We start from the raw sequence: 12,803 nt of genomic DNA, 5'->3' as shown, positions 1-12,803 counted from the left end.
ATTTTACTGCTTGTCATTCTATTAAGAAATTATATTTTCTAGCAAAATGTTGAATTATCTTCCAAATTGCTTGTGATTGAATACGTAACGTTGTTTTATACTCATTTTACATCGTGTACAAATGAAGAGACAAATGCAAATACATTTCTCACCCTTTTTAGAGAAATGGTGCTGAAGCAGAAACGCACAGGAGCTCTTCGGAATCGGAATGAGATACGTCGAATCGACGAATGGACGCGATGTTTCCTCGTGGGTGACAGCAGTCTCGTCATTCACTACTTTCGGTGGCCGCGACCCTAACTGCTTCAGGTACAACGCGATATTTAGACGAATATGGGCCAATGACAAAGGAACGCGCAGGGTCGACAGTAGATTCTTCAGCGCCACGATAGGTTCTTCGATAATAAACACACATATCAAGATAATCTCACTATATCAAGGTAATGGAAAAGGTTCGTCGTTTCTTTATTTAGGCACTGGACAAAGATTCCGAGTTTTATAAAAGAATTGGGAAATTTCTCTTTTAGATGTAAATTGAAACCAATAATAGTTAACTTTCTAAAAGAAGTGCGCGATCTAATGTCATTTGGAAATAATGCATATATTTTATTTAATTTTCAAGTAATAAAGCTATGAATACATAAAAGTACATATAAATATATAAAGTATATAATATGTATAAATAACACATATACGTATAATTTTTATTCGACTTTATCCTGCAAAGATAAAAGTCTCGTTAGCTAGAATACTCTGTATATATATTATTATAATTTGACCAATTATTCTTCTTAATAAAATTGAACAGATAAATATAATCTAATTGTCATTTTCAATAATAAATAAAAACTTGAAGATGTTTGATCTGTTTTCTCAAGTCGGCCCTGCGGAAGCGATTGATGCGTATCGACACACCCGAGATGCCTTAATTAGAACAAGTAAGGTTCAAGCGAAAACTATAATTAATTGTAACTCTATTGACGTTTGCCAAATCGACGGCAGGTAAATATATGTGCGCTCATAAAGCACCTTTTCCGTCCGTCCATTGATGTCCATTTCGCCAGATTTTCAGATCATGATCGGACTCTCGGAATCAATCCAGAATCTTTGGATCTCATTACAATTTCGTACTCACATTTCCGGCACGTTACAGTATTCCCCTCGCTTCTCTGTCGCGATACCTTTCTCTTGGCAACTCATCAGTGATAATGTATCCCCTCGAGTATTTAACACCGTCGGCGACATTAACGGCAATGGTGACGACAATGAATATTGATCCCCTGCGGTTTAAAAGCGCGTGGAAAATAGCCACCGCACGTTAACGAAACGCTCCTCTGACGCGGATTCTCGTGGACGTAATTTCCTGCGAGGAAATTGTATCCTGCCGCATTCGTCCACGTTCTTTTAAAAGGCCGGAGACGAGAGAGAGGGCGGTTTCAATCGGCTTCCCGACGTCCTTCGGTGAAATAAACTTGCGTCTCGAAGTGTATTACTTCCGAGGACGGGAAAATGTGGATTGATTCTCGAACGTTTTGTAATGTTTGATGATTTGAAATCCAAGAATAAAATCCAAAGCAGAGAAGAAAGCGAGATCCTCATTCGTTTCAGATTCTAAAATTTTCTTTGTATGTTTTTTTATCAACGTTGGATTACGTTATTTTCTCTCTGCGAAAAGGCTTTCGCTTTTAATACGACTTAGTACTTAGTACTTAGTATCAACAACTCGTTTAAAAAAGAAGAGACTATATTCGTAAATAAAGAAGTCATAAGTAAGATGTCGCGTTTGTTTGATATATTAAGAACATTTTTTTACACATGTAAAAATAAAAAAAAGGATTTGGCAGCCTCCCGCATAAAAATATTTTATATTTGTGCTAAAGCTGGTTTTATTATAAAATTCTTAGAGTGAATTTTTTATGAATTTTCCAAATGTAAATTTAACACACACACACACACACACACACACACACACACATATAATATGATTAAATTGATATTTAACGTTTCTTAGAATATAACATATATTATAAATGTTAATTATATTGAATAAAATGTATAAATTTAATACAGTCGGCAAAATGTTAGCAATTGACTTACAAATTGCTGGCAAATTCAATCAAAATATTCAGCAAATTGGTGTCAACTGTTTCCATATTAATCCGATAAAGCTTGCTGATATAAAATGAGAACAAATTGTCGGCAAAACTGTTCAAAACTTTCGGTTTTGGTCAGTTCTTGCTATCAATTTGCTGTCAGATTATCAGCAAGCTTTGCACGATTTTGCTGACAATTTGTTGTTTTATTAGTCAATTTTGTTATATTTGCCACCAATTTGCTGATGTCATTAAATATAACATCATTTACATCAAATTTGATGTCCTTTGTCGGCAAAATTTGTAGCAAGTATTTGAAAAAAATTGTTTTTAATAGATTTGACTGATTTGAAGAAATATGCTTCCACAATTTATTTAATAAAAATTGTATGTAAACACAAATATTATGTAAATAATTAACACCAAAAATGTTATAAAATTAATTATGTACATAATATTTGTGTTACTTGCTAATATATTTATCTTATGTTAAATTAACACAAGAATTTTAGTGGACCATTTAGGACATAATACGAAGTGTTAAATTAATATCCCAACTATGTAGGTGTGAAGATTCAATCTTATAATGTTCGATATTTCAAAGAGAATTTAAGAGGATAATTATTAAAGCTTCGCCAACATCGGGCATTGAACATCAACGGCCATGAAGACCTACAATGTACGAAGCTTCCATTGCGTGAATGGCCTTGGTCGAAGCTGCGTGTTAGCGTCGATAAACGATGTATTGATCGATCCGTTGTATAAAACTTATTTATTTCCTTATTCATTGTTTGTCCTTGTAATCTATTTATTTATTTAACCAGGATCAGATAGCGCAAAAAAAAGAGAGCGGGCGAGCCAGAGAGAGAGAGAGAGAGGAGAGAGAGAGAGAGAGAGAGAGCACGCGCGAAATGAATAGACGTCGGTGTTTGCTCGATTTACCAAGACATATTTACTGGTATACGTGGTAATCGGATTGTGTATGCCAGGAAAGAAAGAGCGAAACATTTCTCTCTTATTGGACATCGTGTAAACCTCCTACCATTACTGTAAAGAAAAATGCAAGATCCAACGAGTTTCTCAAGATTTGTTCATCGAGATGAAATCATGGCCCTGCTATATTGATTGCGAGGGATATTTCTTTTATTAAATTGTAAGAGAATCATATTTCTACATCATGTACGAAAAGAAGATTTTGTTAAAGTATTTAAGAATTTAAAAGTTAGATATAAATTTGAACATAATTTGGAGTATCAAAATAACTATATAGGATGCTCCAACTGGTTGCTTGAATGTCAAAACTTCGTGCATCTAATCATATTTGAGTATCTAATCATATTCCTACATAATTATTTTGATAGTCCATCAAAATTATTTTTTAGATATTACAAAATAAAACTGTTTTTTTTTTTGTGATATATACATTTGGAAAATTGGTGTTCAATTTAATTAACGCATTTCAAATGTCCCAAATGATCCACTCAAATTTTTGTGTTAATTTAACTCAAAATTTGTTAGCTCTATGTTAAAAAGTAATATTCTAACAATTAATATGTTAAAAATTTAACACAAAATTTTTAAAAAGACTTGAATAAACTGTTTTTAAAACAAACACAAAATATTTTTTATTATATAATTTTAAAAATAATTACACAACATAATCCTCTTTTTCTTCTTTAAACAGGTCGAATTCACGAAGCAACTCCGAATTGCAAATTTAAAGGTCGACCTACATTTCGACTCGATCATCCTTGAAACTGAAGAGATTCTTCTGGCACGTTAATTAGAAGATTTCATGGGCAATGAACTGCCCTGATCGCATCACAGAGCTCATTTCGGTGAGTCAAGAATGAGCGTTCGACAAAAGACATTGTGATTGCTTCTCCTGAGATTGCGCGGGCATTTCTCGAGCTTTGTGCTTGCTTCCGCAGCGGTGAGTTTGCAGCGGGGGTGCTCGCTTGGCGATCAGTCATCCGTCGTCCGTCTGCGTCCGCGCTTTCTCGCGCGAGTCGCGATGTGATCCAGCCGACTCGCAAATGACTCGTATTTCTGCCAAAATCCTGTCAACAATCTAAAATGCTTGAGATTAAAAATTCTTTGTGACGTTTTTTATTACTTGGATTACTCGTATTTAATTAAAATAAGTTGTGACGCGACAGAAAATGCGATGTGGAGATTCTTAATTCAAGAAGATTAATCTGCTTTACACACACACGCATTGTGATAGAAATAAAATAATGAATTATGGTTGGTCAATAAAAGATTAAAATTACGTTTTTATTTATTTTATTACTGATTTATCTCCTATTTATTGAAATAAATAGAGAACTAACATGAAACCTTTATGATTGAATTATGTGACTGTTTTTAAAAATTAAATGTAAATTATAAATGTAAATATAAATTCAATTGAAATTATTTTTAATGAAGATATCTGTGATCGAATAATATTTTTTATAGTTGACGCGCGTATAGGTCGCGAGAAAAAGATATGGAAATCACGGTTCGATCAGTGTGACTTTTTTGAACAATGATGCACCTTAATACGCTCGAATATTCCATCGTTACATTGTTTATCCTGTGTCGTGCGAGATAAGGGTCGACCATGGTAGACAAATTGCACGAGTACGAAGGACTCATGGGCAGAATTCATGGTGTTCGCGACACCATCAAGGAACGATGGAGCGTGTGGAAGGAGTGGAAAAACGGTTTGAATCTGGATCAAGGCCTAGATGGGCTGAGACATCATTTACGGGGACCACCCAAATTAGAGAGTACTTTGGACGATTATTCTCACATCTATAGGTGAAAAATCCCACGTTTAGTCAACTGTGAATATATATATATCAGTGTATTTCCTAGTCAAATTTTACTTCAAATTCTTCATATAATTTTTCAGAATTTACACACACACACACACACACACACACACACACACACACACACATACATCAACATTTTTCAGAATTTCTGTATAATTTTGTAACTTAGGGCATTTCTCAAATCTTTTGTATAAATTGGAACACTTTTTAAAAGTAGTAATATTTACATTCACATTTAATAAAATATATTGTAATATTGTACTAAATATATATAAATATCAGTTTTCTTTTTCTTTATTTATTATTCCTAATAATCTCAGAAAGAAGACCCGCGCCGAACTGGTAAGAGTTTCGGCAGCTGTTATGGGGATCGAGTTCTCGTATGCGGCGGAGACGGCTTTCGTCTCGCCGACGTTACTCAAAATCGGCGTCGATCACCAGCACATGACGCTGGTGTGGGCATTGAGTCCTCTTGTGGGCTTCTTCGTGACGCCCATTCTTGGCAGCATGAGCGATCGTTGTAAACTCAAATACGGCAGGAGACGACCCTTCATTCTCCTGTTGGCTCTGGGAGTTTTTATAGGCAAGTCACAAACGTCTTCGTGTCTCTTGATTTTAAGTGATATCGGTGATATTTTTTATTTTCTTTCATTCAATTGCCATTATTCTTATATACATTTCTGTTTTAACGTTTCTGTAGCGTATATTTGAGCATTAAAAGAGGCGAGTGAACTTTTGCATTTTTGCAAAGGTCTCATCTTGGTGCCAAATGGTGAACACATCGGCTATGTCTTCGGCGATACTTCGGTCCATACGAACGAGACGATCCCACTCGGACATCGCACAACGGCGAAGCTACCCGAGGAGGTAATATCCGGATCTGAAAGGGCTTCCTCGCATTCCTGGGGCATCTTCTTCACTATTCTCGGCACGGTGCTGCTCGACTTCGACGCTGACGGCTGTCAAAGTCCAGCGAGGGCGTACCTTCTCGACGTCACTGTACCTGGTGAGTAAAAAAAATGCACACTACTTCAGCTGTAAAAAACAGACTTATCGTTTTCATTTGAATTTTAAATTTCTTTTTCATTTATATAAACTTTTTCATTTATATAAGCGCCGATTACAAATTTGCGGATTTGCAACTAAAATAATTCATAAATTTTGAATTGATCGTTTATTTGGTAATAATATTACTAACACACATATACCTCTCTTAAGACATTGTAAAAAACCTATAAAGAAATAAAATTCGATCTTTTTAAGTACAAATGCAAATATTGAATGTGAAAAAACAAGAATTAATTATACAGTTTGATAAACTCTAAAGGCGATTTTTCTATTTATTTGATTAACGTTTTCACAGAGGATCATGCTAAAGGCCTAAGCACGTTCACCATAATGGCAGGATTGGGAGGATTCATGGGCTACGGTTTGGGTGGCATCAATTGGGATGCCACGTCGCTCGGTGTTATGCTAGGCGGACATCTGCATGTCACCTTTACTCTCATCACGATCATCTTTATCATCTGTGTCATATGTACCATTACCAGCTTTAAAGAGATCCCTCTTGAACTACTCGAACGAGATCAGTGTCGGAAAATGAGCGAGCCGAAGGTGAACTTCGCTTATAACGTGTTGCTTATCATTTTTATTTTTCTTCTGGTAACAAAGTGCTTCATATTTTTCAAAATTTTTGTATAATTTTATTCTTTATTTTTTACATCTGATTTTTATATATGACAAGCTTGGATTCTTCATATATTTCTAAAAATATTACAAGATATAAAATATTTTTTCGTACAGGGTCATTTAATACACCGATATTTCTTTTGTGTTAGGCTTCAGAAGAAAACCAAGGAACAGAGAAAAAACAAGAGGAACGTGAAAAAATCATCCCTGACGAGTCAAAAACATACGGCGCCTTTGATGTTGAGCACGAAACAGATCCCTCTAAAACGGAAGTAAGTTCAGAAATTGTTTTTATCTTGACATGTAATCCAATAGCATATTTCACTTAGAATTCTCATTTTAGCTGCGATTTCATAATTTGACCGAAGTGACAAGCGTTTAACTGCCTAAGCATTGTAAGCGTGGAACTGAAAAATTAATAGGAATATATTTGATAAAGAAAAATTATTAATAAACACCAGTATAAAATTATCAATCAAGGAATTCGTCCTCCGTCCGCTCCAGACGCAACCCTCCGACTGTTCCGAGGAACCAGTCTCCGAAGGCAGTCACATCAATTACGGCTTCGATGATGTCGAGGGTGAAGTAAACCACACGGCATCTTTGAAAGAGTACCTGCTGTCCATCATTTACATGCCACGCAGTCTTCGCCAGGTGTGCCTGACGAATCTCTTCTGCTGGATGGCGCACGTCTGCTATTCCCTATACTTCACGGACTTCGTAGGCGAGGCGGTGTTCGGCGGGAATCCGCAGGCACCCGCGGACACCGACGAGCGTGAGCTTTACGAGGAGGGCGTGCGATTCGGATGCTGGGGCATGTCCATGTACTCGTTGTCCTGCTCGTGCTATTCACTGATCATCGAGCGGCTGATCAAGCGTTTCCGAGCGCGTAAAGTAAGAACTTCGTTACGCTTAATCGACATCAGTATTATACCACTTAGTTTAATGTTGTAATCAATTTTTATCCATTCTTCTTAAAAAATGTATTTACAAATTAAGCATTTTCTAGTGTAGAACATTGTCCATTAGAATTTTAAGATACAAAATATATTTATGTTCCAAACTGTTTATATTTAAAACCTTTTGATTATCAGTTCACTGTAAAGATTAGAAAATCTTTTAATAAATATATTATAAACTTTTGAACTGAAATTATATGTAATTAGTTTTACAGTCTAGAAAGAGTGTTTAAAATAAAAATATCTTTGCTTTTTTTTATCCATTAAATATTTATGCCCATCTAGGTTTATATCTACGGGCTGCTCTTCTATAGCGTCGGTATGCTTCTGATGGCTGTGACGAAGCATCCAGCTGGCGTTATCCTCTTCTCATGGACCGCTGGCGTCATGTATTCTACATTGTTCACCATGCCCTACCTACTTGTGGCGCACTACCACGCGTCTTCGACTTTCGACCTGACGACTGCGGGCGATGCAGTTTCCGGCGGTTTTGTGCGCGGCCTGGGGACCGACGTCGCCATTGTCTCCTCGATGGTATTCCTCGCACAGTTCCTGCTGTCCTGCTGTTTGGGCACGATCGTTAGCTTCACGGGCACTACCGCAGCGGTAGTTTACGTTGCCAGTATCCTGGCGATGTGCGGCGCGGCCTCGGCCACGCAAATTATGTACCTGGATCTGTAAATCTTGCTCGTCAATCGATCAGGCCGTATCGTAAGCCGTTGATTAATGTTTCAATAATTGTTCGTAAGTCAACTTCGCAGAGAAGGTAGAATAATTGTTATATCCGAAGATATAAAATTCCGTTAGCTTATATTTAGATAATGGCAAGATAATTAAGATAATAAGCCAAATGTTAAGCTGGATAGATTATAAGATAATCATAGCCAATTAATCACTGCACTAATCATTAATCAATAATTGTCATTTTAGTGATTGCATTATCTGATGATTTCGTCCGTTTCGCGTCTCAAGCAACTTTGATGTTATCGTATATTTTGCTAGCGAATAAACTATCGATTAATATTACAACCTGCTATGTTTCAGAAATATTTATTTGTTTTAAACAGGTTATATAAACATTTATTTTTCCTAAACAGTTTGAAGTGATATATTATATATCTTTATTGATAACGAGAAAAGACGAATGTGTATACAATGTGTAACATAACAAGTAAATCATCGATCAATGTATCAAGCTCGAATGAATCCAGATGCTCACGTGCGAAGATTATTAATACACTTTTCCAAAATGTCTTTCCTGATCCTCGGATAATCCGTATTCTGTTTCAGCACTTCGTTACACGCTTCGATCGCGTCGGCGTAGACTTTCGCCTTCAAACAACAGTAAGCCAGCTTATAGCCCACCGATAATTTCGTTTTGCCGCCACATTTCCAAGCCTGACCGTATCTCGCTGCCGCTTCACGATAATTCTGATCTTTTTCAGCGATGTAGCCTGAAAATGAAGATACCTTTAAGCCTATTATAAATTTTAAGCCTTTGGATGAACAATATTTCACAACAGAACTCAGCTCAGCGATTGAAATGCGATTCAATATTTTATGTATTATTCCGTATAATTTAAAATCCTAATCTAACCGGAAAGCTCGTGAGCTCGCACGCAGGTAGCGTTGTGCTGCAGCACTCGCTTCAGCAATTCGTTCGCCAGCTCGTACTTGCTGGATTGCACATAGATGTCCGCCAGCAGCAGCCAGCAACGCTCCAAGTACTCAGCATCCTCGAACGTCCAAACATTCTTGCTAACGCGCTTCAAGTGATTTCGGGCACGCGGCGTTTGCTTCAACAGGATGTGTGCGGTGGCCATACCGAGAGCGGGTCCTACATGATCTCTCAAAGTCTCTTGACTGGCCAACGCAGTACAGTCCTGCAAGGCTTTCTCAATATTAGACTTCTGCTTGGTGGCCAATAAGAAGAAATTGCTGAGAAGCTTGTGGGTCAGTTCTTCATGAGGACTACCCTTGGGATTCAATTCCTACAATGTAGTTTTTATTTGAATCATTAAGACAACCGAAATGTAAAAATTTTTGATACTACTACTCTCAGTAGATACAAATGAAACAAAAATTGGTTTAAATTGAGTCACATGTAAGTATTAAAAACCATTAGCTACGTTCTGTTTGAACACTCATTCTATTTATCACTTATTATTTGTGGAAGGAAGATAAAATGAAATTTGCAGCGCGTGAGCGTCCAAACCGAACGCAACCATTGATGTAAATTATACCTGTAACAATCGGTAAGCCGTCCTCAAAGCCATCGTTCTTGAATCCTGATATTCGGTGTCGTCGTCGTTAAAGGCTTCGTTCGATAAAGTAGTGTCGTCGTCCGGATCCAGACAGATCTCGATCATATTGTAGATCGCTTGCTGGCCCCATTCCGGATCGCGTCGTGCAAAATTGAAGTTGCGAAGAGCGGAGTTCAGTTTACCCGTCCTCCAATCCAGCAATCCGGCGCAGTAGTAGAAACCAGCCTCGACATTGCCAGCACCCATCGTGATCTGCGCGCGTTGCAGCCATTCGTCGAGGTCATCCATAGCACCTATGACGCAAATTATAATATATCAATATTATATATATATATATATATATATAAATCAATTCCTGGTCAAAATATCTCAAGCAAGAGTGAAAAGTTTGACAAATGCGAAACCTGTTCTGCGCGACACTTCTATTAGTCTTGCTAGGGCAGTCCAATAGGTAGGTTGACGTAACAGCAACTGTCGAAAATGGAATGCCGCGGTATCGAAATCTACCTTCCGAAATGCGAGATCCGCCATCATCACGGACGCAGCCTCGTTGTTAGGATCGGCGTTCAATAAGATTGAACAATTCTGCGCGCATCGATCCAAGTTATTCATCTAATAAGTATATATTCATATTTCATATTAATATATGAAATCAGGATTTTTGGCAACCATTTAATAAATCAGAGCCAAAGATATTTATTTCATAGATTATTCTATTGTACTAATATTTCCATCAAAAATCAAGACGGAATCAGTGTTGGGATTTTCAATTATTTTTTTTACAAATTTTATATATATTATTCACCTGCATGTATAGCTTCGCCAAAGAAAGTAGGGCATTCACATCCGTAGGCTTATGAGCCAGTGCCTCTTTATAATATACTATGGCTTCGTCATAGTTACGTAAGGTTGATGCATAGTCAGCCATCGTCAGACAGATATTTGCCAGCATATGTTTCTGATCTGCAATATCCGGTGAAACGGCAAGACGTTGAATGTATCTATGTTGATTCTCCTTGGCTTCCTTCAAAGTTGCCAACGCGCCCCTGATATTGCCTGACTTCTCACGCACCTTGGCAAGCAATAACAACTCTTGTCCTCGCATCTCCAAATTTATAATGTCGGACTCGCCTCGTTTATCTAAATAAAGAAGAAGAAAGTAGATATAATAATAATAATAAATATCTATCTAGTATAATATGATGATTAAAAACAGACATTTTTTTTACTTAACATTATTACAAATATAAATATTATTAATACATTATTAATTTTATATATAGTGTTAATTTCATATTTAATATTAATTTTGAAATAAATTTACCTTGTAGCTCTTGCACCAAAGTGGCTTCTGCCTTGTCATACTGTTTCATCTTCATATACAATTTAGCCAGATCTAACTTTAGGGCGGCGCAATTGTCCTGTTTCACTATATCTTTGTAATAACTGATCGCTTTCACGTATTGATGCGCTTTGACAAGCGCTTTGCCCATTTTGTTCGCAATATCCGCCTTGTTGATCGGATTTTGTGAAAGCGCTTGCTCGTATGCCTCTATCGCTCTCTCTGGCTCTTGTATAGACATATAAGCATTACCCAGCATGCTGTACGTCTTTGGTCCAGGACAATGTTCCACCAATTCTCTAAAAGGTAAATTTCAGCGATAATAATATTCATTTCAAGATTTCACATAAATAATATGTCCAATAAATATAAAAACTAACAAAGAAAATAACGACGATGATGAAGATTAATTTCTTGTACCTGAAACATTTAGCAAACGCCTGGCGATCTTTCTTATAGTTCAAATTTATTTCGGCTAATCTGGTGTGTGCCTGCAAGTAGTATGGTTGCCCTGGATGAATGTTCCGCAAGCAACTGATAGCGTTCTCCAGTTCTCCAATGTCTAGATAGACCTCAGCAGTGCCGATGGTAATTCTTCCAAGTTCAGTGGTGCCGGCAAGATTTGTTTTCGCCTCGTCGATAAGTGCCAATGCTTCAGCAAACCGTCTTGCCTTGCTATATGCCGCAATCAACTCTAAATACAATGTCGCTCGGTCTGATGTAGACATATCGGATTTTCTATTGGCGCTGCTAGTCAAGCCTGCCAGCGACATAGCTGTCTGACAGCTCTTAACGCAGTTCTGCAGATCACCAGCCTCTCGTTGCACCATGCCGATGATTAAATGATAGATTGGCTCGTCTCGAATCTTGAAGTTGTAGCTTAGACCAACCTCCAGATTCTGCGAAGCAAGCTGATACTTTCCCTGATATGCCAGAATCTGAGCCATTAAGAGATGGGCTTGCGCATTGGATGGTTCTACCGTATCCAATAATCTCCTGAGCAAGATCAGTGCACCCTCATAGTCGCCACTTTGCATTCTGGCCTTGCTGAGCAGTAATGCAGCTACACTGGAACCCGGACAGGCTTCCACTAGTCGTTCCAACAAGCGAACACTCGGTTCCTTTTCTACTGCGCTACTCAGCTTAAAAATAGGACAGAATGATAGATACAATTTTTTGTTTCCAACATCATAATTAAATAATAAATAAAAATTAAAATGTATTCACTTTTATTGACTTCCTTAAGAAAGATAGCTACCTCGTCGCTCATTGGGGACTTATTCAAAGAATACATCAAACGTTGCTTTGCAATTTCAAGGCATAATCCTGGTTTAAGCTCGCTAAGATACTCGTAACCATAGGGAAAGCCCTCGCTGCTCTTCAACAAGATATTTGCCGCTGTGTCCAAGTGACCGAGTGCCTTAATGCTGTTTTCTTTGGAAGTAATCTTTGCAGACATAAACAGTAACTGGACATTTGTTGAGTTTGGCTGTATCTCCATCATGATCTCCACCTGAAATGCAACACACAAGATAAACTTCTGTAATACCTGCTCAATCTCTCAATCACTTCAACTGATATATCTAGAGATTATTCTTTAGAAGGAAAGAATATATATATATATATATACAGGA

General features: G+C 37.3%; 4 protein-coding genes across 10 annotated transcripts in view; 2 read left to right on the top strand and 2 right to left on the bottom strand.

Moving 5' to 3' along the window:
• LOC108749789 (synaptic vesicle glycoprotein 2C-like) overlaps positions 1–173 on the bottom strand; it is a 13,351-nt gene extending 13,178 nt beyond the window's left edge. The window contains exon 1 of the mRNA XM_018488755.1: positions 153–173. The gene's annotated coding sequence lies outside the window, so the exon portion shown is untranslated. The remainder of the gene's footprint in view (positions 1–152) is intronic.
• Positions 174–201: 28 nt separating this feature from the next.
• On the top strand, positions 202–2,951 carry LOC108749790. 3 transcript variants are annotated; one of them, XR_001939392.1, is made up of 4 exons: positions 202–440; positions 879–938; positions 2,659–2,835; positions 2,918–2,951. XR_001939392.1 is itself a non-coding variant. In XM_018488758.1 (3 exons), the coding sequence occupies exons 1-3, from the start codon at positions 209–211 to the stop codon at positions 2,712–2,714; spliced, it is 348 nt and encodes a 115-aa protein (XP_018344260.1). In that variant the 5' UTR covers positions 202–208; the 3' UTR covers positions 2,715–2,874. The 3 variants fall into 3 exon arrangements, 2 of the variants coding, with proteins under 2 accessions (XP_018344260.1, XP_018344259.1); XM_018488758.1 differs by lacking the exon at positions 2,918–2,951 and having other exon boundaries at positions 2,659–2,874; XM_018488757.1 differs by lacking the exons at positions 2,659–2,835; positions 2,918–2,951 and having other exon boundaries at positions 879–1,075.
• An 832-nt stretch (positions 2,952–3,783) lies between these two features.
• LOC108749783 (proton-associated sugar transporter A) lies at positions 3,784–8,256 on the top strand. 3 transcript variants are annotated; one of them, XM_018488745.1, is made up of 8 exons: positions 3,784–3,931; positions 4,554–4,898; positions 5,236–5,498; positions 5,667–5,921; positions 6,279–6,529; positions 6,754–6,876; positions 7,085–7,498; positions 7,849–8,256. In XM_018488745.1, exons 2-8 carry the CDS (start codon positions 4,699–4,701, stop codon positions 8,242–8,244), a joined length of 1,902 nt encoding a protein of 633 aa, XP_018344247.1. In that variant the 5' UTR covers positions 3,784–3,931; positions 4,554–4,698; the 3' UTR covers positions 8,245–8,256. The 3 variants fall into 3 exon arrangements, with proteins under 3 accessions (XP_018344247.1, XP_018344248.1, XP_018344246.1); XM_018488746.1 differs by lacking the exon at positions 3,784–3,931 and having other exon boundaries at positions 4,539–4,898; positions 7,109–7,498; XM_018488744.1 differs by lacking the exon at positions 3,784–3,931 and having other exon boundaries at positions 4,539–4,898.
• Positions 8,257–8,764: 508 nt separating this feature from the next.
• LOC108749782 (tetratricopeptide repeat protein 21B-like) overlaps positions 8,765–12,803 on the bottom strand; it is an 8,561-nt gene continuing 4,522 nt past the window's right edge. For 2 of the 3 annotated variants that reach the window (XM_018488741.1, XM_018488742.1), the window contains exons 3-10: positions 12,428–12,682; positions 11,590–12,311; positions 11,152–11,468; positions 10,633–10,967; positions 10,232–10,439; positions 9,807–10,120; positions 9,161–9,554; positions 8,779–9,017 (exon numbers count right to left, since the gene is read on the bottom strand). In XM_018488741.1, the coding sequence (XP_018344243.1) occupies positions 8,779–9,017; positions 9,161–9,554; positions 9,807–10,120; positions 10,232–10,439; positions 10,633–10,967; positions 11,152–11,468; positions 11,590–12,311; positions 12,428–12,682 (2,784 nt within the window). Of the gene's footprint in view, positions 9,018–9,160; positions 9,555–9,806; positions 10,121–10,231; positions 10,440–10,632; positions 10,968–11,151; positions 11,469–11,589; positions 12,312–12,427; positions 12,683–12,803 lie in introns of all 3 variants that reach the window. The other variant, XM_018488743.1, reaches the window with a different exon arrangement.

Source organism: Trachymyrmex septentrionalis, unplaced genomic scaffold (assembly GCF_001594115.1).
Source record: "Trachymyrmex septentrionalis isolate Tsep2-gDNA-1 unplaced genomic scaffold, Tsep1.0 scaffold312, whole genome shotgun sequence".
NCBI lineage: Eukaryota > Metazoa > Arthropoda > Insecta > Hymenoptera > Formicidae > Trachymyrmex > Trachymyrmex septentrionalis.
Note: the sequence above shows the minus strand (reverse complement) of the source record. Positions and strands in the feature narration are given on the sequence as shown.